At 39.1% G+C, this 23,981-nt stretch overlaps 1 protein-coding gene and 1 long non-coding RNA gene across 3 annotated transcripts; one reads left to right on the top strand and one right to left on the bottom strand.

The window, feature by feature from the left end:
• Positions 1-1,527: 1,527 nt before the first annotated feature.
• Positions 1,528-11,336, bottom strand: LOC117282332. 2 transcript variants are annotated; one of them, XR_004513052.1, is made up of 3 exons: positions 11,030-11,336; positions 10,013-10,392; positions 1,528-2,283 (listed from the first exon to the last, which is right to left on the bottom strand). It is a non-coding gene; the product is annotated as an uncharacterized LOC117282332 (long non-coding RNA). The 2 variants fall into 2 exon arrangements; XR_004513051.1 differs by having other exon boundaries at positions 1,535-2,283; positions 10,293-10,392; positions 11,030-11,334.
• An 83-nt stretch (positions 11,337-11,419) lies between these two features.
• LOC111864765 (vacuolar protein sorting-associated protein 4) lies at positions 11,420-23,981 on the top strand. The gene is made up of 11 exons (XM_033751571.1): positions 11,420-11,457; positions 11,944-11,956; positions 12,510-12,636; positions 13,608-13,716; positions 14,590-14,763; positions 17,002-17,155; positions 17,990-18,109; positions 18,404-18,544; positions 20,662-20,852; positions 22,219-22,295; positions 22,725-23,981. Exons 3-11 carry the CDS (start codon positions 12,565-12,567, stop codon positions 22,848-22,850), a joined length of 1,164 nt encoding a protein of 387 aa, XP_033607462.1. The 5' UTR covers positions 11,420-11,457; positions 11,944-11,956; positions 12,510-12,564; the 3' UTR covers positions 22,851-23,981.

Here is a 23,981-nt window from a genome sequence, read left to right as displayed (position 1 = left end):
GCATCTACCTGAAACCCAGGGTTACGATTCGCTGATGTTAGGTTAGGTTTGCGCAGTTCACTACTGCGCATCCATCTGTAACATGGAGGGGGCGAAGCTCGATAATTTACGCTAATGTTACGTTGTGAGTGTACATTAGGAAAGGTGTGCGCAAATGACTATTGCGCGTTGTTATGATCAGTCGAGCACTGTTTGGCCTTCGGCAATATCTTATGATTGAAAGACGCTGATGGGGTATCAATTCATTAATTATTTATACGAGACATTTTATTTCCGAATTTTCTCACAAGATAAACGCTTGCATATATTTTTCTGTTAAACACCGTACGTAATCTACGAAACCTGGAATATATTACGATATTTATAATGGTCATAAATGCACTTTTTCCGAAATATTGACATTTCACAATGCTCTCAAGTGCATGATATCACAATTATCTTCACTGACTCTTACAATTTCCAACATTTCCCGAAATATTCTCTTTTCGAATGTTCCCACTATTAACCTTATTATGCTTTTCGACATATGTGAAGGATATACATATACTTTAAATTAAAGGTATCCACTCCACAACACTAGTGCTCAAATATCACATAGGGAAATCACCGATTGCGTTCTCAACCTGAGAAAATATTATTCAGCTTTCCTGTATGCATTAAGAGAAAAAAAAGGACACATCAATATACATGTTCTAGACTAAACTATAAAATACAATTACAAGAATGTCAGCTGTAACAACTCGTGCTTTCCTGTAAACAATGTGATCCTGTAAACACTTTAATAGAAGGAAATAAAATAGTTACCTGATGCTGTATACTACCTGCTGCCACACGTAAGTCTGGAAGATTGGATGGTAAGAATGCAATCCACTATCACACCGAAATACATATCTAACTTACAAATCACTTGCCATCATTCTTCATGCTATTACACATACTCTACACAACACTGTGCACATTTCACACCGTCACTGATCAGGATTCCCAGCACACCACCAATGAAATAATGTGTTTCACTTATCATAGCACCTTCTTATAAGCAAGAATTCATGAAAACAACATATGTACATAAAGGGGAAACTTTTCAATCCATTGTGGGAGAATGGAGATCTTAACATTCTTGAAAACACTGCAAAACCTTATACTCATCACTCTAAATACTCCTATTACACACACAAAACTAACGTCACACTAGAGAATTTAAACTTCAGTCTACACTCGACTTCTTCATGCTATTACACATACTCTACACAACGCTGTGTACATTTCACACTGTCACTGAACAGGATTTCCAGCATAACACCAATGATATATGTTTCACTTAGCATAGCACCTTCTTATAAGCAAGAATTCTTCATGAAAACAACATATGTACATAAAGGGGAAACTTTTGAATCCACTGTGAATGAATGGAGATCTTGACATTCTTGAAAACACTGCAAAACCTCATACATATCACTGTATATATTACACACAAAAACATAACGTCACCCTTGAGAATTTAAACTTCAGTCTACGCTCGACATTATTGTGACCAAAACAACATAAGTGTATATTATACCCACCACTCTCTGTCACATAGTACTAAGTTATGAATTCAAAAAACACCTTCTTCAATGGGAAATAGAAATTATCTTTGCACCCTCTTCTTACAAGCACTTATACTAATGCAAAATGAAGTATATCACTCTGACTAATAACGTACTCACACGTGTAATATTCAGAGACTACATTCCAAAACTACACCCAGTTTTCTCTCATATCAAATATGAACTCATAAAATCTAATTCACTTTCTAGCCATATTACCACTACAACACATTTTCTGAAAATCAATGTACATATTTCACACGAGATTATGAATAACAGTGCAAGAATAACCTCAAAGACACATTATCTTTCATAACACTCCCACTATTCTTATATGCACTTACTTTCGACAAATCAATAAATGTACCTAATGGTGTATTCTTCACTGATGCATACTTCAGTTTCATGGTTTACAGAGAAAACACTTCGATTTCGTTGTGGAACGGAGGAAACACGTTTGAAAAATTTGGTGCACTCGCCATTGCGACTAAAATTTGCACTACTTCATTGAATATTTTAAGATATACTTTCAGGCAGATAAATAAACAAAACTTGTAAATATATGTATATAAACATACACACACAAAACCGTCTCATATTTATAAAAACCTGTTCATACCAGGAAAGAAACCTACATTGATGCTACACAGGGTATTTAGGTCACAGTGACAGGGCAGCCAACATCTTGACATCACTGAAAGAGAAACATTGCCAAATCAAACTCAGAAACATTGGATTATCAGATCGATTACAGAACGGTAATTTGTCACCCTATTTTTTACTCATTTTCGTGTAGAATATTATTCTATTTTCTATCCAGGAAGGGAAATTCGGCCGACACAAATGCCAAGCAGTCACTGAATTGGTCGCATATACATCCGCGAGAAAGAAGGGAACGGATTCACTGATAATAACGATTTTACGTCGTGACGTTATGCCATTGCAGGGCAGCATAATGCCATACTGTGCAATATTTAGTAATCATTTGTATCACCGTGGGGGATGCGCAAACTCGTGAGGTGGGAGCGGCGTTTTCGTCACAATCTAAGCTATCACGTGGCAATAAAACCCCGGAATATAAGAGCATAGATTGAGATTATGGTTTGAAAAACATTCAACACGCTCAATTTTATACATAACGTCATGTTTCGATTTATATCCCATGTTACAACAGTCCTAGATTACGTTCTGTTAAATAGCAGACTCGTAAATGACGTCACTGCTAGGTGTGCGCAAGACCAGTAACTCAGGCGGCTGGCCCTTGGGTACCATTCGCAGATGTTAGGTTAGGTTAGGTTAGGTCAGGTCAGGTCAGGTCAGGTCTGCGCATCCACCTCTTATTGAGGGGGGTGGCCCTCGGGTACCATTCGCTGATGTTATGTTAGGTTAGGTTTGCGCAGTAGACTACTGCGCATCCATCTCTACGACGGAGGGGGCGAAGTTCGGTAAGTTACGATAATGTTAGGTTCCGAGAATACATTATGACAGGTTTGCGCAACTGACTACTGCGCATCTTTATGCTCAGTTGAGCATGGTTTGGCCGTCGGCAATATATTACGATTGATTGTCTGATAGCGTATGAAATCTATATATATTTATACGGGACATTTTATTTCCGAATTTTCACATGATAAACTCTTGCATATATTTTTTCTGTTAAACTCTCTACGTAATCTATGGACCCTGGAATATATTACGATATTAATAATGGTCCCAAATTTATTTTTTCCCAAATATTGACATTTCAGAACACTCTCAAGTGCATTATATCACAGTTATCTTGATTGACTCTTACAATTTCTAACATTTCCCGAAATATACTCTTTTTGAATGTTGCTATTATCAATTTATGTTTTAGGCATATGTGAAGTATATACATGTACTTTATATGAAAGCCCGGCGGCTGAGATGCACTGTTCTAGACCATTTTGGACAGGAAAAGCATCAGACAAATGTTTGCCTATATGAGCTTTACTACATGTTTCACTTAAACACATCTTAATCAGAATAAATAGTATTGTGGGTACCCCAAAACCTGTGAGAATACTATACAAATATGACACATGTCACAGTATATGTGCCCTTATGACATGAAACACTCTTCAAAAGTTCCCAATATTAAATGTCAATCTTCTTACCATGCAGTATCGACAACAAAAAAAGACAAACCAAGCCTAATCATACCTACACAATAAACAAACCACCATAAAAACCTTACTCACTCACGGTTCACGACACTAATAATCATTAATGATACAAAACCAATCAAGCAACTCAAGCTGCATGACCTTTCAATCTTATGATACTAAAATACACTTATCTCCACATGGAGATTAACATTATACATATTTATTTTATATTATATTTAAGCATCCTGTTACATTTCACACTTCTATATGTATAATATAAACTCCGTTGTAAATGCAACACTTTATTGTAGTTCTTGCCCCCCTTCTTTTACACTACATGTTTTGGCCACACCCGGCCATCATCAGGTGTATTTTACTTCACATAGCTGTCACACTGCACTCAATATTATCATTTAAACTCCAGATTTCCAATTGTTCATTGCTCTGTCGTCAATCGGCACCCGATATTCCAGAACTCTCCTTGTCGGTTTTGTCAATTATGATTAAAATCTTTATTAATATTGACTCGCCGATTAGTTTAAAAATTTTTAAATTCTCAATTTAGCTTTAATATATATAAATTTATATTCAAATCTAAATTAAAAAATCACAGAGATACCTGCTCTATGCTTATACAGGATGTTTCACGACTTTAGGTCATAACAGCAGGAGGTGATTTCCTAGGTCTTTGTGATCAAAAAAGTTCATATAAATATTTTTCCGATTTTGGACGGTTATGGAGTTATGACCGTCTTTTCATTCCCATACACTCCCTCGTGTGAACCGCGTCTGTCAGCTGGCGGGTCGCTATTTTTAGCCAGCTACAGACAGAGCGTTCTCGTTATCTCGACACTTGAGAGGTACTTAAGGCGTGGTGGGTTGGTATGTCCGGCGCAGTTCACAACCGAGCGGCAGCCTGTGTTGCAGCCAGCAGTGGCATTTTCGAAAATAGGCTTTAAGCACCAATAAATTCAAATTAAGGGTAATTTCACGAAGTCAACTTTACATTCATACTTTAAATGTATCATGCATTATGCTGGTTTATTATTTTGTTCTGTTTATTGTTAGTAATCGTTGCCTTCTTTCTGAGTTTCAAACGGTCATAACTACGTAACTGTCCAAAATTGGATGCATGTTTATATGAACTTTTTTTAATACAAAGACCTAGAAAATCACCTCCTGCAGTTATGCTTTAAAGTCGTGAAACACCCTGTATGTGCTGCAGCAGCTACCTCTTGCTTTCAGCACAGCTCGCGTGTTATCTGTAATACACACACATTCTTGAAGATACTTAAAACATAAACCACAATTAGATAAATATACCATATACCATAATGTAATCATATAAAACATAAAATACTGTAAAGAGTAAAGATTTTAAATGAGATTAGTTACATAATTAAAATATAATTAACACGTCCTATTAAGGTAGGTTATTGCAATCGTAACGTTTAGGTCATAGTGTTTTTGCGGACATATGGAAAATTTTTCTTGCTCTTATACATGCGTGAAGTGGAGGCCTGTTGGTATGCATGCAGTATTATCTGGTTTTCATATCTGGAAGTAATATAAAGACAATAATATCTGACGGATACCTCTAGTTACGTGCATTATGTCCTGTCTTGTAGCAAGGCCGACTGTGGATTATATCACAGAATATTGTCAAAAATCCAATACTACTGTACTGAAATATATACTATGCAATTCAATAGCTTTGAAACGTGTTAACTGTGCATTTGCCTGATGATGGCTTTCTAAAAACCCGAAACATGCAGTAAAGTGCTGTTAAACATTAACGGTTTTGTTGTGTTGTTGTGATGGATTTTAATAAAGAAATTTATATATTTAACACAACAGGAAGCTTCCATTGAAAATAAACATTATAATTTTAAGAAACAAATTCATGTACTGTGAACCTGATCAATCATATTAATATCATAAACTGAAGTAGTATGGTGAGCATTATGAATGCAAAACACTCATAGTCACAAAGAGCCTGACACTGACGTCAATAAGAAAACAACTGAAGTGGAATCAATTCTACGAGTTATCACGCTTAGGACAAGAATGTATGAGAGGCCACATCATTAATGTTACATAGAACTCTGTGATTCATGCAACACAGTGCTGGATACTAGACAACTACTACTTTGACTTCTCTAACAGGGTCCTTAGAGCTGTTATGATTAAAAGAATTACGTGCAATGCAACTCAAACACCCAAAGCTAACAGTATGAAACCACCATGCTTCATAACAGAAACCATTCTAACTTGGTTGACAGACATTAATATTTCTCATTCAGCACAACACCTAACTCCATGGTGTCACAAATTTATTACCTACTCATCACACAACAAACAAAATTATTAGGAAGGTATTTAAACCTAAGAATGATCACGTCTCAGCAATTCAGGACACTGACTTAACTATAAATATATCACTCAGAATTTCTGACACTTCGGTGATCTCACAAGTATGAAGCATTAGGGCACATAACATTAGTATCAAATTTTCTGTGGAGAAACCTTCTGGAAAGTGGATCCTTGCAAGATGGAACACCTCATGGCAGAATAACTTCAAAACAGGAAGTATCAATAAGCAGATTTTTGGATCACAGGTGGATTCAACTGGCTACACATCATATGTAAAGGAAATCTCCGTGACAGTAACTTCAACCGTCACATTCTGCTGCCACAGCACTGCTTCTTAACATTCGATCAGTCACTTAAAGGCTTTGCTAAGGTTTATGACGATGGCAAGCAGTCATCAAGTCTCTAATAAAATCAACAAACTTGGGAGAACTATATTCACATATGTTATGCATAAGCACACATGATATTTAACCTTTTCAAGCCTAAAGGCGACATATGGAGTCACAAAAATAAAGTCAAGAGGACGAATGACTCCGTATGTCGTCGAGCAGTCCACGCGTGCGGTCGGCTTTTTAAAATCTAATTTTAAGTTATAAATTCTTTTTCTACTTATATGATTTTTGGACACCAGCTTTATAAGTTGTCTCTCTTCCCACCTGCGTCGTCTAATGGAATGTTGGCTTCGTGTGGAAATCTTGGAAACATCCGGAAATGCAGAGTCCCACATCACACTTCACGCACTTTATCTGGACGGTTCTTCGTTTCCCACACGAAGAGCACACTCGACACGTCAATTTCGAAGTAGAGGAAGTAGGCCAGTGCTGTTGTTTGGCCTCCTCTATTCGAAATGACCCCGATGAAACGGCAGGGGTTCGACCCCTGGGCCGTTGAGGGCGAGGGGGGCCCCTACCAGCATGCTCCAGCATGTTCCGCTGTCTACGTGCTGATGGTAGTACCTGTTCGTCTCTTCCACCAGCAGACGGATAATCCCTGTGAAATACAGCATGAAAACGCAGAAAGGGGTGGAATCCTTATTCACGTGTGGAGCTTCATTGGTATTTAACCCCACAGCTCCACCTGAATAATTATTCACACTCCTCTTGCCACGCTGGTGCGGTGGTCCCCAAGTTGCCGACGAAGATGATGGGTCTTTGTCGAAATCCATTTCTGAATCACTTTCCTCAACGCCACTCTCAGAACTGTCGGTAAAACAATCTGATTTGGAGTCATTTATGAGTTGAAAAATGTCTGCATCTTCCAAACGAGACGACGCCATGGTGAGCTGACAATATCACTGTTCTCGCTGCGAAACTTTGAAGCCGTATGACACTGCTTGGCTGTGCTTGGCCTTGAGAGTTGTGATAAACTAACTGAGCCTGGTCAGAACAGAGAACTTGTTGTGTATAAACAATCAACGTTCTTATAAACGGAGATATACACGCCCACATCTCTGCATACCGAAAGAAGGTACGTGTATAAGCTTCGAGACATGCAAGACTAAACATGCCTACATAACCATCCGCTGTGTTGCCACATCTACATACAGCATTCTTAGTTCCAAGAACTGTATGAATTCTTGTAGACAGACGATAAATTTGGGAATTTTATACTTGGAATCAGTCTAAAAATTTGTACACATTTTATAAAGTCTGTAAATTACAATATCTGATTCTATATTCTTTCTAGAAAAAACAGCGTTTATTTGGTTCGTTTATCACAAAAATTGTAGAAATCACAGCAATTTTAGTAAATGATTACAGTTTTTATTGCTTTATAATTGCGGGTATTTAAATTAAATCCGTCCTGCAGCCATTACCGGAATTTATAGGGCCGTCTCTTAAAGGTTAAAAGCAATATAATTTGCACACTAGTAGAACTCAATGGAAATTCTAGGCAATGTTATGAGTGCATTTTCAGTAATATTAATGGATGATACTAATATCTGATGTCCAAATTCATTCCATTAAACTCAATCTCATCATTACTTGTGCACAGCTGTGGGATGATAAAATGCTCAATGAATCTTAAATAAATAGTACTTCATAAACATTAACAGAATTCTGGAAAATGTTCAAGAAGAGGGTAATCTTTCTAACATACTCCAGTTAACCTCACATCATAACCTGCCACTGAATACTTACTTTGTTCCTCTCACTAGAATAACCTACATAACCAGCATCAAACTCAATCAAGTCAAGAAATCCAGTCAAACTCTACACCACTACTTGTAACTGTCATCAACCTCCGAAAGGTGCAACGACACAAGACACACGCCTGTTCAACTGACATCTTTCACTAACAGGGCACAACTATTACAAAGGTCAGATAAAAAATATAGTTCTGAAATGACTTTATTACCAGAGGTAAACGCACTCACATTCCTTCAATATAATCGCCCCCCATGTGTACCACCTTCTGCCAAATTTGTGGAAGGCATCGTACACCATCAACGCATCCACTTCTATTGATGTCCAGCCCTACAGCACGAATTATCTCCTCTCTTGTGTTGTAACGTGTCCCTTGCAGTGGTTCTTTCCTTTTGGCAAAGAGATCATAATTGCACAGACTCATATTGGGTGAGTATGGCGTATGTTGCAGTATCTCCAGTCACCAGCAGTGAAGGAAATCCTTGACAGCATCAGCAGTATGAGCCCTTGCATTGTCATGAAGGATGGGATTTGTTGCTAACAAGCGTCATCGCTCTCTCCTGAGTGCTGGACAAAGATGATTATGCAGGAAATTGCAGTAGTAGGCAGCATTTACTGTCTGTCACTGAGGTACAGTGTGGTGCAGTATCACTCCATCAATGTCATATGCCACAATGAAGATCGCCTTCACATTACTCTGTGTAGGACGCACTTTCTTTGGATGAGGACAGCCAGGAAGCTACTATTCATTTCATTGTCGCTTCAAGCATGGTTTGTATGAGGGAGCCCAAGTTTCGTCCAGAGTGACGATCCCTCCAAGGAAGTCTTCACCTTCCTTCTGGTACCAGTCCAACAAGTCCTGTGCAACTGCATAACGCTGCCATTGTTGCACCTTGGACACTGTGTGGGCTACCCAATGCGCTGCAATTTTGCAGTATCAAAGAATATCGTGCAGAATGTGGAGCACGGTTTTGTGACATATGCATACCTCAGCAGCTAACTCCCATGCAGCCCATCGACGATCGATATCCAGCAAAGAAGCAAGAAGCTGAATTGCCTGGTTGTCAACATGGGGTCATCCTGAACGACAGCTGTCCTGAATGGCATCCTTCCTTTCACAGAACAACTTCACCCATCGTGCCACTGTGCGATATGGCAAAGCAGCATCACCACATGCTTCTCGCAGTCCCTGATAACAGTTTTGTGAACTATGACCTCATGCATCTTCAATTTTTATCCAGGAGTGTTGTTCTTGTTTCGTAAACATGTTGTTAGGGTGCTTGAACTGAGCTCCAGCAGTTCAAGACGATGCACAATGCAACTCAATGAAACACAACCAGAGCCACTACTGCACTGCACTACTTCAACTGAACTTCTGTTATCAGCTACAGATGGCGCTAGTGCCACCTGATGCACATCTTTCATGTTACAGCAGTGTTGCCACTACTTTTTATCCAACTCTTGTAATACTACAATTAGTACCAGTGGATTCAAGGGAAACTGGTTTACGTGGTATGAATGCCATGTCACAGAAGCCCACACCAACATAACTTTTATTTTCCTACAGTAACCTAATACAGCATGGTGGAGACAAATCCTGTCACACTGGGTTCGTGATTCACATCACTGTGCATTTGGGCAGGGAAGGGCCTGGTTAGTTACCCGAGATTATAACTGGAGCATAACATTATGACCAAGACATTGCAGGCTCATGTCATCATAAACATTTTGCACACATCCAACTCTTCAAAATTTCCAAGCACCCAAAACTTACAAAACTCTATACTTCACAGTGATTAGTTTTCCTGAAGACTGGCCTGGTTTACATCTGGTCACACTGGAGTTCTATGGAACTGCACATGATCTTGGGTTTAAAATTACCACTCTTCCACACAGTGCCCTGATTTCCTAAGAGATGAACACATGGTTCTAACCACACTTCCTTTTTGTCTTTCTAAATAATTTACCACATTCAATCTCCAGTCATGTACAACACAAGTAGCTATTTCATTCTTACCTACAGATCATGGTGCCAGTGTACAAATGGTACTCACCTATTCAGACCCATAATTTTATCTCGAAGACGTGGATTCTCCTGAACAGTAGGCGCACACCATGTATGTAGAGTCAAATCCACTCTCCCTCCTGCACCCACTGAAACACACATTGTGCACACTATTAAAGATTTGACAGGAACTTATTAAAGATGAGCAGATGGCTAGTAATAATTGAGCCATGCTCCTCACTACACACACATTCTACTTCCCTCCAAGCTGCCTCCGATACACAGATTGGTCGTCTGTCCGTTTCGGTGCCTATACCTACAAATTCCCTATACTCAACAACCAGTCCCAACATTCCAATATACTGTAATAAGAAGTAGCCTGCATCATATAACAGATCCCATCTTACCTCTCAATTATCTGTCGCTATCATCTAGAGCTACAGTCTTCATTTAAAGGAGCAAGTAATGGTCTGCATCCAGGGCGTTCTCTTCAGTTGAAGCATCGCCTCACTGCGCATTCTGGCACAGCTCACTTAGATTAGGTGCACCATATCACTATATATCCAAGAGCGATTCTATGTTTCAAAATATCTTACATATCTAAGTATTTCTAATACTTTTAAACCTTCACATTCCCCAAAACCTCCTCACTTTACACAATATCCCCACATTCAAAACTGCATGATATATAAACTTTGGTATTCCTCAAAACTATCAAACGTCTATAACGCAGACAACCATTCCAATATATAAAATGTCACTGTTTCCTATGATTTATCAACTTACGGAAAATAAATCCACTCTCAAACGGCACAAAGTACCTTGCTCCATCATGGAACTTTTTTTTACCGCCTAGCATTCTGGGCATGTCCGATTTACATCGACTTCTAATTCGTTACGTTGGGCGAGTTTATATGTCCACTGTCATGGGCAACTTACACCACAGACACACACAGTTTTTACAGCTGTCTACGTATGAACACGACCAGTCTTTCACTGTTTTCGACAGTATATTTTACAGCTTTTCTTATGTAGCTTTCCTCACGTAAAAGCATAATGTACCGGTTACCAACATACTGCCGTGCCAGGCTAAACCTATCCCCTACTCAAACTTACGCACGCACGTATTAATATGATATAATGAGTGTTGGTACCCATGGGTCGTACAGACCGGTACAGACTACACTGCAGCGCCTCAAAACCAGTACGACCAGGTACAGTACTATCAGCGACTACTAGTAGGGTTAGTAATGTGTCACTGCCAGTTACGTACACAAATATTTGTATAATTTTGAAACTATGACGAACTGTAAATAGTTGGAGTCGAATTGAAATGTAAATAGAGATCGCACAAAACTTAGTTAACTCACAACCAACCAAAATCACGCACATTTCCTCCATCTTCTCAGGGCGCCGTATTCAATCTCCCTAACTCCTATGATATTCGAAATGTGTAATCGATTTCAGCTTTTAAGGAAAACTGCAAGTGTTTCTACGCCCGAAAATGTATTTGCCACGTTTGATTCAAGTTATATTGATGATTCAGTTCTTCTCAAATATGACGGTATATTTGATTTTAGAATTAAATTGTACTTATTTTCCATGAAATTTTATTATGCTGTATGTTACATGTAATGAAACTATATTTAATTTTTCTTCTTTTTTCTTTCATGATCCATCATCATACACTTCTACTTAAGAACTTAAAAGCTGGTAAGTAAACTTGTAATAGATGTAATATGTTATAAAATAGGCATTCAAACATTGCAAAAATTATGTTTATGTTACACTACACTACACTATACTACATACCACACATATTTTAGTTTCGTCCCCTTTGACTTTTGTCTGAAATAAAAGTAAAATATGATCCTCATATGTTGGTGATACTGAATCATAAGGTTCTAATACTAGAAAGTGGGACTATTTTATTAATTTATTTGACAACTGTCCATACCTCAGATTGTGTTGTGTCAAATGACAGGACAATTAGAAAATAATAAATTTGAAATGCTGTGGAAAGAGGCAATCATATCCTAATTTTATGTAGTACCCCAGAATTTTCATGAAATCCTGTCAAGATAGTGTCCTGACTGGAGTCAAACTGTCACATCAGGAATACAAATCAGAATCATTACTGTTTGAGTCTACCTGGTCGGTGAGTTCATATAGTCAGTAACACACCATAAAAATAATTAAAAAGAGAACATTAATTACTGTGAAAATATACCACATATGCTAATAACATACCACTATTATCTTATAGCTTACTCCAAGTGGTTGACATCTTTAGGAACTCTGAAATTGATACAACCCTGGTGATGCAGTTGCTGGTGCACTCTCAGGGCCTCGCTGAGGATATTGTAACATGTGAGACCAACAAATTTTACACGGTGAGGGCTCAGGAATACAAATGGGTCATCAACTTTCAGTTTCTCTCTACATGAATTGCATTGTGACACTTTCTATGTATGTGGCTGGATAAAGAGAACAAGGAAGACTGCATAATATAACTTACAGTTCATTCTGAAGAAGGCTCCACACTGGTTCCCAACCAGAGAGAGGGGGTAGTAGGTCATATTAGTTTTTAATGTTAAATTCTGCTGAAATAATTCTTTTAGTTGCATTTAATTGTCTGATCCACCAGATCTATTTGATCTATTTGAATGTATTAGTGCGAAGCATTACATTTATTTCAGTAAATAAATGGGGGGGAGTGCAAAAGGGTTTGAAGAAAACCAGATGGGGGGCAGGGGGCATCATGTCAAATATTTGGAAACCACTGAGATAGGTGCTAAGATTATGGCACCACCTATTCATTAGTTTGGATAAAAACATTTAAATTTGATTAATTTTAAGACGTATAAGTCTTGACAACCAAACAAAAGTGGAAATACCAATGGAGAAAGGTGGATTGTAATTTTAACCAAAAATTATGTTTTACATTGAAATTCTTGATGGAATTCTGTGGAACTCAGTTTGGGACATTTGTGTCAGCAGGGGAAAAGCCAGGCATGCTCCTCCCCCTTTTCTATATTAAAAAATCAGAATTTAAAAGAATGAAATATAACAAATATTCATATTCATAATTCTTCTATTCTGACTACTCTTGGATATTCAGCAAAAAATACTTGGAATGGCTTAAACCTAAGTTTATGAGCAAATTTTTTACCTACTCCCTTGTGAATAATCCTGGTTGTGCCCATGGTTTGGGAATCTTTGGTTATAGTGGCAACGATACAAAATTACCTGATTTGTGGTCCGTGACAATTTTGCATCTTATTTGTCGGCTAGAGGTACACAGAAGGCTTATATGTAAGACACATTCCCTGCAGTAACTAACACTTCATCAAACTGACTGCAGGAAGTGATGTATCAGACAGTTCATCAGCTGGAGTGGCAACAAAGGACACTCATGGAAATGGCATACAAGGATCAAGCTCTTAGATCAACATCTGGAGTAAATAGCATAAGTATGATCTTTTTTTTTACATAATTCTTTAACAGGATCCAAGTGATATTAAATCTCCTACATATTTTCTGTAGTGTTACCGAAAACAAAATTAAAACACTAACATATCTCAACCACTGTCAGACTTATCCCTTGTTTCCCTAACACCAGATTTTTGCTGGGCTACATGTTAGTATGTCATTTTAGTTTTTAATGTTATTTCTGCTTTATATGGATTGAAGGATTAAGTCTCCAGCCTCCAGTTTCTTTCCACAATCTTTTCTTTTCAATTTCTTGCCATCCTTCCACTCTCGTCTTGATGTATTCCAATGTCTGGCTAAGCCATGTTGTTCTGCATCATCCTGTCTCTTTCCTTTAAATTTTAATTCTGGTGATGTTCCAGAGATCTTTGTTTTATCCAGTCTTATTTCATGGCCAAACAATTGTTATTGTTTCTCCTGTGACTATTAACAAATTTTGAATTCCAAATCTTCTCTGTTTGTACATCCCACCACTTACCTCTAGATAACCTACAAAGAATCATTAAATATATCTAGAACCAAAATTAAATAAACCTGATTCTCTGAAGTTGGATTTGAAGTTCTCACACCAGTGATTGTGAAGAATTCTATCTTCTGGAATGTGATACCGTGAAACATGGTAGTTCATCAATGTTTCATAGGAAGCAGGGCTTGCTGGTTGCTTGGTTTACCCTTAAACCCTGAATATAGAGGCAGTACATTTCTTGGAAGCATCAGTAAACTTCCACCACTCTACAGCATCCAAGAATATACAGGACTCTCTTACAATTATCTTTATATGGTACAAATTTGTTAAAATTTCCACTCCTAATTGTGAAGAGGCATCTATTGCAGTTATAATGACTGTTACACAGGGGAGCATTCTACCAGTCTGGACTCAGAGAAAACAGCTCGTCGGAGAGTTATTGAGGCCACAAGATATGTACCCAGTGCAGGTGGGCTGGAAACTGTGGCAGGACTTGCAGAAACAAAGAAACTGCTGCATGAGGCTGTGTTTCTGCCCCTGAAGTTCCCACGTCTCTTCACAGGTAGTAGCACATGCTGAAATAACATTACCATTACAGTTGATAAATTATAAGACGCACATCTTCATCACAAACCTTTAGACTAGTCATACATAGCTGTATCATGATTGGAATTAAGAGAAGGTTAATTCTTCCATGGAGAACAGACTGTTTATATATTTAGGTCTTTGGTAACATAAGAAAATGAATTTAGCGAAGAAATAAAGATAACTGATGCAGGCCATAGATGTTGTTATAGTCTACAACAGATTTTAATCCATAACTGAGCAGAAAACCGATTCAAATACGTGGATGATAACACCAACTGTGAGGTACAGATACAGGGCATGATCCATCATTGAATAGGATACAGTTATATTAAATATTTTTGAGAGGAAAAATTTCAGGAAGGTGATGAAAAATAGCCAAGAACTGGGGGATTAAATAAAACCCCTGATGTGGAAGAGGATGTTAACACATTGCGGACCAGTTGTTTAAATATTTAAATCACCCTGGGGACCGGGGTTTTAAGCCTAGCACCCTAACTTGTGCACTGTTCATTTTAAAAATTAATATAAAATCTCCTAATTAATTATATGAACTAAAATTTTTGGAGAACACTTACCAGAGCTCCTAGAAGTGCTTGCGCGTGTGATATTGCTGGAAACATTCCCCTTTGTGAAGAGGCATCACGCAGAAGTTGCAGATGTATGCAGTCCTACTCTTCTTCTTGTGGACTGCGCACACACGGCACTGCCTAGAAGGGTACTTCTTCTTGCAATGTTCACTCTTCACAATTCTCACGAGGGTATGTTTCCACATATCACCCGAGAGTCGTCCAGGGGGGTCCACATGAGGCCTCCAGCGGATGCGAACAGATGGCCCCGGCTGCACTACGTCTGTGTCTGACGCAGGTACTGCCGCCACCATGAGGTCAGTAGCCCAAGCTTTTGCCAAGTTCAAGAGAAATGCTTTGTATTTCAAAGTAGAATTTCTGTTCACTTTTTTGAAAACCGAAAAAATCTCTTACGACTCATGAGTTTGCCAAAAATGGGAATTTCTAAAAATGGGTCACTTGACCAATAATCCTTCAAACTATCTCTCTTTGTAAGCCCCATTAGAATGATCATAGCCAAAAATTTTTTCATTTCTGTTGAAGTAACATCCACCCACTTCAACACCTTGTAGGTGCGGTCGTACGCCTCACGGTGTTGGAGATAGTATCTGTTAGTCTCCTGACATAACAGGTCAAAGAAACTATCTCCAAAAAACAGTGGCGCAACTTCAGACACATCCGTTGGGTCCGATGGCATCCGCTTCACCCCCGGATCACCAGTAAACCTACCCAAAGTAGGGGTTTTGTCCACTTTACCCCATGTGGCTGTCCCAGTACTCGCATTTTCATCGGAGCTCTCACTTTCACTGGACACAATATTTTGGGGGCCCTGTGGCCCCTGTCACTGTCACTTTCACTGAGGCTGGCCTCACTATCAGAAGACGAAGCAGTTGGCAAATCTGATAGCTCATTGGAGAACAAACCTAATATTTCTTGTTCTCCGAGAGAACTGCTTTTGTCTCTGATCCATGTTGCACTGCTAACTTCCTGGTTCATACATGGAAGCTTGGACTCGAACAAAGGCTTTTTTCTTTAGGTGTGACAGGAAATGAGCATGATCATGTTACTGGCTAAGCTAGCAAACATTCCCGAGGTCAACTACGCAGTAGTTATGATGCAACGTGGCCACACAGCGAGATATAGTCGGTTGCAACATAATGCGTCAGAAAAGGACCAATTGGCCCGCCAGGTCCGCAACGCTATAGAAACGTAGAGGGCCAATTGGCCTCTCCGGTCCTGAATGTGTTAAAAGGAGAAGGTTCTAGTGTTTGAAACATGTGATTAGAATAATCATACAAGGATGGCTAATAACATTTTTGAGAGTGAGCTGGAAAGTAGAAGAAGTGGGAAGACCTAGACTGAGATGACTCGAAGATGTAGGGAATCATTTGCAAGAGGTGAAAGTGAGAAGATGGAGAAGGAAGGTAAAGAACAGAGAAGAATGGGAATGTCAAAAATTAGGCTAAAATTCTCAGAGCTCCATACAGCCAAATAGCAAGTAAATATTTCCTCCACATCTGATACAAAGGCTATACTAGAGTAACTAATAGTTACATGATGATGTTTGGTATAATAGGCCAGATGTGGCTGCAGTACAAGGACTTAGTCCCACCCCACTAGCAATAAAACAGATGATAATGTTACAGGTGGACTGAAGCCATGCACTCGTATCCTGCTGTATGGACCCCCGGGAACAGGCAAGACAAAGCTGGTCAATGCATTTTCTGTGGAGCTGAATGTTCCACTTTACAGTGTGACGAGCGCTGATTTGCTGTCTACATGGGTGGGAGAAACCGAGAAGTGAGTATCAGTCTGCTGAGTCCTGAAGACGGATCATAGCATCGAGTGTGCAGACGGAGCTTGATACAGCATATGCCTCTATTAGGTTAAGCTCGGAAAGTCCACTATCCACCTTCAGTACTCAGTGAGACAGCAAGTTACATGCCACATCAGTGTTGTTCACCTCACTGTCCGTACCCATCATCACAATTAGTAAATAATGAATTAGAAATGTTGTGGAAGGAAATGGTAGTGGAATACTTTGAGGTACTGTCCTGGAATTTGCCTCAAGGGACTGAGGAATCCACAAAATACCTCAGACAGGAGAGTCAGTATCCTGGCTGAGGTGTGAACCAGGCTTCTTATGACTGCAAGCCTTAAGCTTTGTGCTTGAGCAACTTGCTTAGTGGCAGCCCTGCTGATTATGAAATTGTCAATGTACAGAAAATACACTGTATTTGGAAATTTAATTGTTATTATAGAACAATGTCAGGCATGTGATAGCATAGTTGGTTGAGGCAGTGTTAAAAGCTGAAAGGTTCAGGTTCAATTCTCGGTGTCACTGGATTTTTCTATTGATCTAATCCCTCCAGCCTCTAACAGAAATCTTCCCGAGGATAAAGGACGACCAGCATATAAGGCTGACAACCTCACTGCTAGCTGTGAGCCAACTGTCTAGAAAATGCAGTCTCTCAACATCCCACAACCCTATGGGCCTCCACAGCCTGTTACATGGATAGCTATACCTTTTACTTACAGAACAATGTCACTACAAAAGTTCCCACATCTGTGTACATCTTTAATTTATGGTGGCTGTAAGTGCTCCAGCTCCAGGGGTCTCTTACACTGTTCCAGATTGATACGGGAACTATTTGAATATACAAGGGACCAAGCTGAGTGTTCTGTGATATTCATAGACGAGGTTGACAGCATCTGTCGCCAGCGAACATCCAGAGAGCAGGACTTGACACGCAGGTGGGTAACTACAACTTACTTCAAATTTGTTGGATTTAAGGTTCACATGTCCATGACTACGCAGAGTACTATGTTCTAGGATATGAGGCTGTGAAATTTTGTGCAAGTTTACCTTCAGTTTGGAGAGATATACCGCCTCCATCTTCAGGTACACAAAGCAAGCAAACCTTTCACACATAAGAATTTTTAACGTGATATATGTGAAAACTTATGCCTATATATGTAGTGTATTATCTGTACTGCTGAACAGATTTGACAGTTATAAGCTGCTACTGTTGCCTCTGTTGTTGGCAGGATGAAGACAGAGCTGCTGACTCAGATGGACAAGTGCGACAAACAAATATTCTTAATGTGTGCTACCAACTGCCCCTGGGACATCGACTCTGCATTCCTCCGACGTTTTCAAAGGCGGATCTATGTTCCACTGCCAAAAGAGTATGAATTCTATTGCATAATCTTAAATACATCACATTTATTTCCTGTTCAGTTCATAATTTTCAACTGATTTGATTTGCTTTTATTTATTTTAATATTATTGAGGATATTTAAGTAACAAACAAGATGCTTCATCATTATTTACTATTTAACTTCAACCATTATAGCAATCTCCAGGGCAACAGATTTCCCATTTGGTGTGCTAAAATTATATAGAATCTTGACAGTTTTTGCCTGCCTGCCTGCCTTCAATTTTTATGGAAAAATTTAACTTTTAGAGGCATCTATGTTATCCTCCCCACTAAACTTTTAAACCAGCTGACCAATTTTCATTAAATTGTCATTATCATTATGCTTCTGGAGGCCACTCCAATTCCATGTAGTGAAAGATCTTAGATCCAATTCTACTAAAGGTAATTTTATAGACTGTAAAACAACAGTGGCAAAATTTTACACATGACTTTCAGATCAACTGTGATAACAAATCACAAGAGACAGGAGTCTTAAATTCTGATTACAGACATTTTGACAAAGTATGAACTAATGTTTGTATATCAACAATTACAAACACAGCAACAGGACAAAACTTTGAGACTACATCTGACAAATTTAATGTGGGCAGAAGCTGTGCAAGAGATTCTTTCAAATAAGAAAGCACTGCTAGTACAAAGTGTAACCTATGAGGTCTGACTATAAAGTTCATGCACTCACCACTGTATGCTTGCTGTGGCAGCAGTGGACAGAAACCTTAGTATGGTTTGATGACGTGGCATATCAGCATTTCACAGCTGTGTTCTTGTTGATCTATGGCAATCTCTTTCTGAGTGGTGTCTATTATTGTCTGAGTGTATTTTGGTGTGCCACTGCAAGAATGTCTTAGCTTGAATTAGAGCACCGGACAAACATTCAACTTCTTGTTAAACTTGGCAAGAGTGAAAGCGAAATCAGAGAGATGTTAGTGCAAGTTTATGGGGATAATGCTATGAAGATAACAACAGTTTACAAATGGGTGACACGTTTTTATGAGGGAAGAGAAAGTGTCATTGATGAAGAGAGATCAGGACAGCCAGCAACGAGCAGAACAGAAGAAAACATTGCAAAAGTTTGTCAAATTGTGCGTGAAAATCATCGGCTGACTGTCAGGAGCATAGCAGAGGAAGTGAACATCGACAGAGAAACAGTTAGGAAAATCTTAACTGAAGATCTTGACATGAGGAAGGTGTTCCCAAGAGAGCTCACCAAAGAACAAAAGCAAAGGTCAAAATTTCCCAATACCAGTTGCTTTTTTATATTAGAGGAATTGTTCATTATGAGTTTGTACCAACTGGATAAACAGACAACTAAGTTTATAGTAGTGAAAAGGCTGTATGAAAAAGTTACACAGAAACAACCCAAACTTTTTGCCAGCAACACATGGATCTTGCATCATGACGATGCACTTGTTAACATGGCACTGTCTATGAGGGAGTTTTTAGCTAGTAACCAAATAACTGTGCTGGAACACCCTCCCTATTCACCAGATCTTACCAGCAATGATTTCTTTCTGTTTCCAAAGATAAGGAAATACTGAAAGGAAGGCATTTTGATGTCACTGATGACATCAGGAGTAATATGATAGCAGCTCTGAAGGCCATTCCACAAAACCAGCTCCAAAATTGTTTTGAAGGGTGGAGTTGGCACTGGTATCGGTGCATAGCTTCCCAGGGGGATATTTAGCAATGACATATGTAGCACTTTTAATGGGATGAGTTTGCAAACTTTATTGTCAGACTACGTATTTAAAATTGCATGCAATACAAAATTCTCTGTTCCAAAATGCTGGTAACTTCCTACCACACTTCACGTTTTACATCATACAAACAGCAACCAAACATAGCAAGTATCAGTGTAAGAGCAGGTAGAAAAATAGCCATTCTTGGAGCCACAGTAATGTTTCCCATCATATGAAGAAAATACAGCCCTTCCCATGGTCCCCATGTTATCTTTAAACAAGGTAAAATGCCCTGTTCATGGGAAGAGGCAAACATGCCTTTTTTTTTTTTTTAACAGATAGGTAGAGGAGTGTCGTCTTCAGAGGAGATAACTGTCTTGCTTATATTGCTCATTTCTTGACACAGGAAGGACCGAATGGAGATCTTCTGTATCCACACGTCGGGTACTTCCTTGTCTCTATCAGACAATGACTGGAAGATGCTTCTGGAAAAAACTGATGGTTACTCAGGATGTGATCTTGTCAACCTAATAAGCAGTGCACTCCTAGAACCCATGCGTGACATGGTCAAAGCAACCCACTGGGTGACCACTCACAGTAAGTATTGTACCAGTATTAAAATTGTTTCTAATGCTGGTTTGGGATTGAACCATACCACAGGATAAACCAAATGTCACAAATACCTGATGGTGGTATACCAAAAACACAGAAGCAGTTAAGTGACAACAGAGGTTCTCACACCAATGACTATCAAGACTATCGATTTCTTGGGTGCTATCCCACGTACTTTGGTAGACAGAAATGCTTCAGGGGAACATAGTGACTCCATCTTCACAGTAGACCTTGAAAACTGAGGCAGGACGTTCTTCCAAATTACTGGCATATATCTGCCAACTACCTGGCACCACAACTTTGAACATGATAATCTTCACTGTATTGCAAAATGTATGCAGGGCTAAATTTTCAGATTTTCACATTGGCAGTTCTCAGATTTCGTTCTGAGTTGTGACACTGTATAGGCAGATACAAACACATATGCCTGACTGGAGCTCTATTTCCTGCCCTCCACTCGTGTCACCTTTCTGTCACTGCAAAAATTTCTCGCATTTTTGTTTCATTGCTCAGACATGGCTGTTGTAGCTTCAAATCACTACAACCCCCGGAAAGCTGAGGCAGCCATGTTCGTTCAACAAATTAGTATAAACCTACAAAACTACATGGTGTAACATTTCAGAAGACTACAATTTGAAGATGACTCAATAAAATGTGATTAACAATCTTCTATAATAATGTAAAATCTGGCGCATGTGTAGGCTATTGTAAGAATAAAGTACAGAAGTTCTGATGCCAGTCATTAATTGTTGATATTAATTCAGTTCCTAATGCACCTGCTGTCTCCACTCTCAGAATCAAAGAGTAAGCCAAACACAAGGCCATGCCATAGCTCAAGCAGTTAGTCGCTGGCTTCGCACTGCAGCGGCCCGGGTTTGATCCCGGGTCTGGTCAAGTGGGATTTGTGGTGGACAAAGTGGCGCTGGGGCAGGTTTTCTCAGAGTACTTCAGTTTCCTCTGCCAATCTTCATTCCACCAATTGCTCAACAATCACCCTCACCTATCATTTGGGGCTGGTACAATAGGCCAGAAGTGGCCGCAGTACAAGGGACTTAGTCCCACCCCACTAGCAATAAACAAAAAGCCAAGCACAAGAAACCAGAAGAAGCAGATGGCAGACAGAGCTCAACTTCTGCTGGTTTAGTCTTCAACTGTGAAGATGGAGGCAATATACTCCTCCATAACACTGGGTTTTCTCCGAATTAGAAGGCATTACAACCCAGATGATCATACTCTTCATAGTCACTGTCATGTGAAATTCAAATTCATCATAAAATGACATAATTTCCAACAACTATGACCCATGAAATCAAAACACTGTGTGGCATGTGTGTGTGTGTGTGTGTTGCAGCTGGTCAGATAAAGCCATGTGCCAGTAACTGTCCGGGTGCTGTTCAGAGCTCACTGTGTGATCTGCCGGCTGACCAGGTAACAAACTTTCTGCCTGACCTGTGAGGCACGCTAATTACATGGCACTGCCATGCGTGTGCAACAAAGGGATATGATTATGTCTAAAGTATTGACAATACCATAACTAACTTTATGGAGCTTAATTCTCTAGAAGCAAACAGCTGCTCAGCCATTAACAAAGTTCCCAGCATTTCAGGGAAACTAAGGTCCATTATGGGTTCACATGAGCACACAACACACCACCAGTCCCCATTCTGAGCTAGATGAGTCCAATCCACTTCCTCACACATTTCTTTGAGATTCATTTCAATCCTATCTTCCCATCAATGTCCACATCTTTCTAGTGATCTTATTCCCCTGATGATACTATTGATCGTAAGAATATAATAGCTTACCTCACTTCAGTAACTGTTGTATGGTCCTGCAAGTTGTACTCACATTTTGCAGGTTGTGGCCCGTGATGTTACACTAGCTGATTTCCTGACAGCCATGCGGAACACACACAGGACCATTAGCAGTGACGATCTCTCAAAGTTTGAGAGCTTCACTGCAAAGTATGGGCAGTGTGGGTAGATCATGGCAATCATCACAGAAATCTGTACAGACATTTGAATTAAAGTATCCTGTCTCAGCAGAATTCCAATTCAAACATATCTTCATTCAGTTGAATCAAGTTAAAAATGTTGACATGAAATGGGTATAACCTCTATAAGAGAATGTACATACTCCAAGTTTTGGGTTCCAGTGGCTTTATTATATTTCTTTCTTTCCATTTTGCTTTTAAGTTTTGCTTCTCTGTATCCAAAAACTGTGGAAAAATGAGAGAGCATGTCTTACACCAACAAATCGCCAAATGTTTGTCATGTCTTGAGATTCAATGGTATCTGCAGTGAGATACTGTGACCGTGAGCTGATCGGAAACATCATTACAAACATACCTGCAGTTTACAATGATAAGGTCACAGTTTTCACCAGGTGCTGACAAGGGATTGGATCTATGTTGGTGCAAGAACACAACACCAGAGCATGCTATTGTCCAACATGTTTGTGAGTGTGGGTGTTACAATATATAGATAAACTGTGATTTGCTGCCAGCTTGTTATTAATCTTTGGACTATACTAAACAATATCAATTAAACATGGTCAATATTCCATGGAATGTTCTTCTTTGTCACCCAACTGTTTTATTTTAACATGGTTCCCTGTGGCCATCTTGAGAAATTACTGCTCTCATGCTGTAATTAAAATTAAATTATTATATGAAATTGCTACAGTAAATATTGTCAGCCATGAAACAAATTTCTAAACTCTTTCAATGGAACTATGTCTGCATACACACAGCAGGAACTATCAGGATACCAGTATTGCAAAATGTAATATTTGAGGTTCTCACAGTGGTGGTTATGAAAATTCCTATCTTCTGGGACACGACAACATGCAGTGTGTCAAAAACCAACCAACATGCTTCATGCTGGTTTCTTGCTTGGCTTGTTCTCGAACCCCGAGGATCAAGGCATGACATTCCTCCAAAACACTGGTCGATTTTCAATCGATTACATGGCGGTATAACCCAGAAGACAGTATTCTTCAACATTAGAACATTTTGCTGTGCGAGGTAACGTTATTAAAAAAAAAAAACTAGGATAAAGAAATTTTTAAAAATGGTAATGTTTGGCGCAAACCAAGCATTGCTTGAAAAAAAAA

The sequence above is a fragment of the Cryptotermes secundus genome, unplaced genomic scaffold, assembly GCF_002891405.2.
Source record: "Cryptotermes secundus unplaced genomic scaffold, Csec_1.0 scaffold1024, whole genome shotgun sequence".
NCBI lineage: Eukaryota > Metazoa > Arthropoda > Insecta > Blattodea > Kalotermitidae > Cryptotermes > Cryptotermes secundus.
This window is presented reverse-complemented; position numbering and strand designations above follow the sequence as displayed.

Bases quoted from the DNA above. Each gene is read 5' to 3' on its own strand.
- LOC111864765 (XM_033751571.1), top strand. From the start codon at position 12,565: ATGCAGTTGCTGGTGCACTCTCAGGGCCTCGCTGAGGATATTGTAACA. The intron at 18,110-18,403 runs GTGGGTAACTAC...TGTTGTTGGCAG, and splicing joins GAGCAGGACTTGACACGCAG to GATGAAGACAGAGCTGCTGA. The intron at 18,545-20,661 runs GTATGAATTCTA...TTCTTGACACAG, and splicing joins TATGTTCCACTGCCAAAAGA to GAAGGACCGAATGGAGATCT.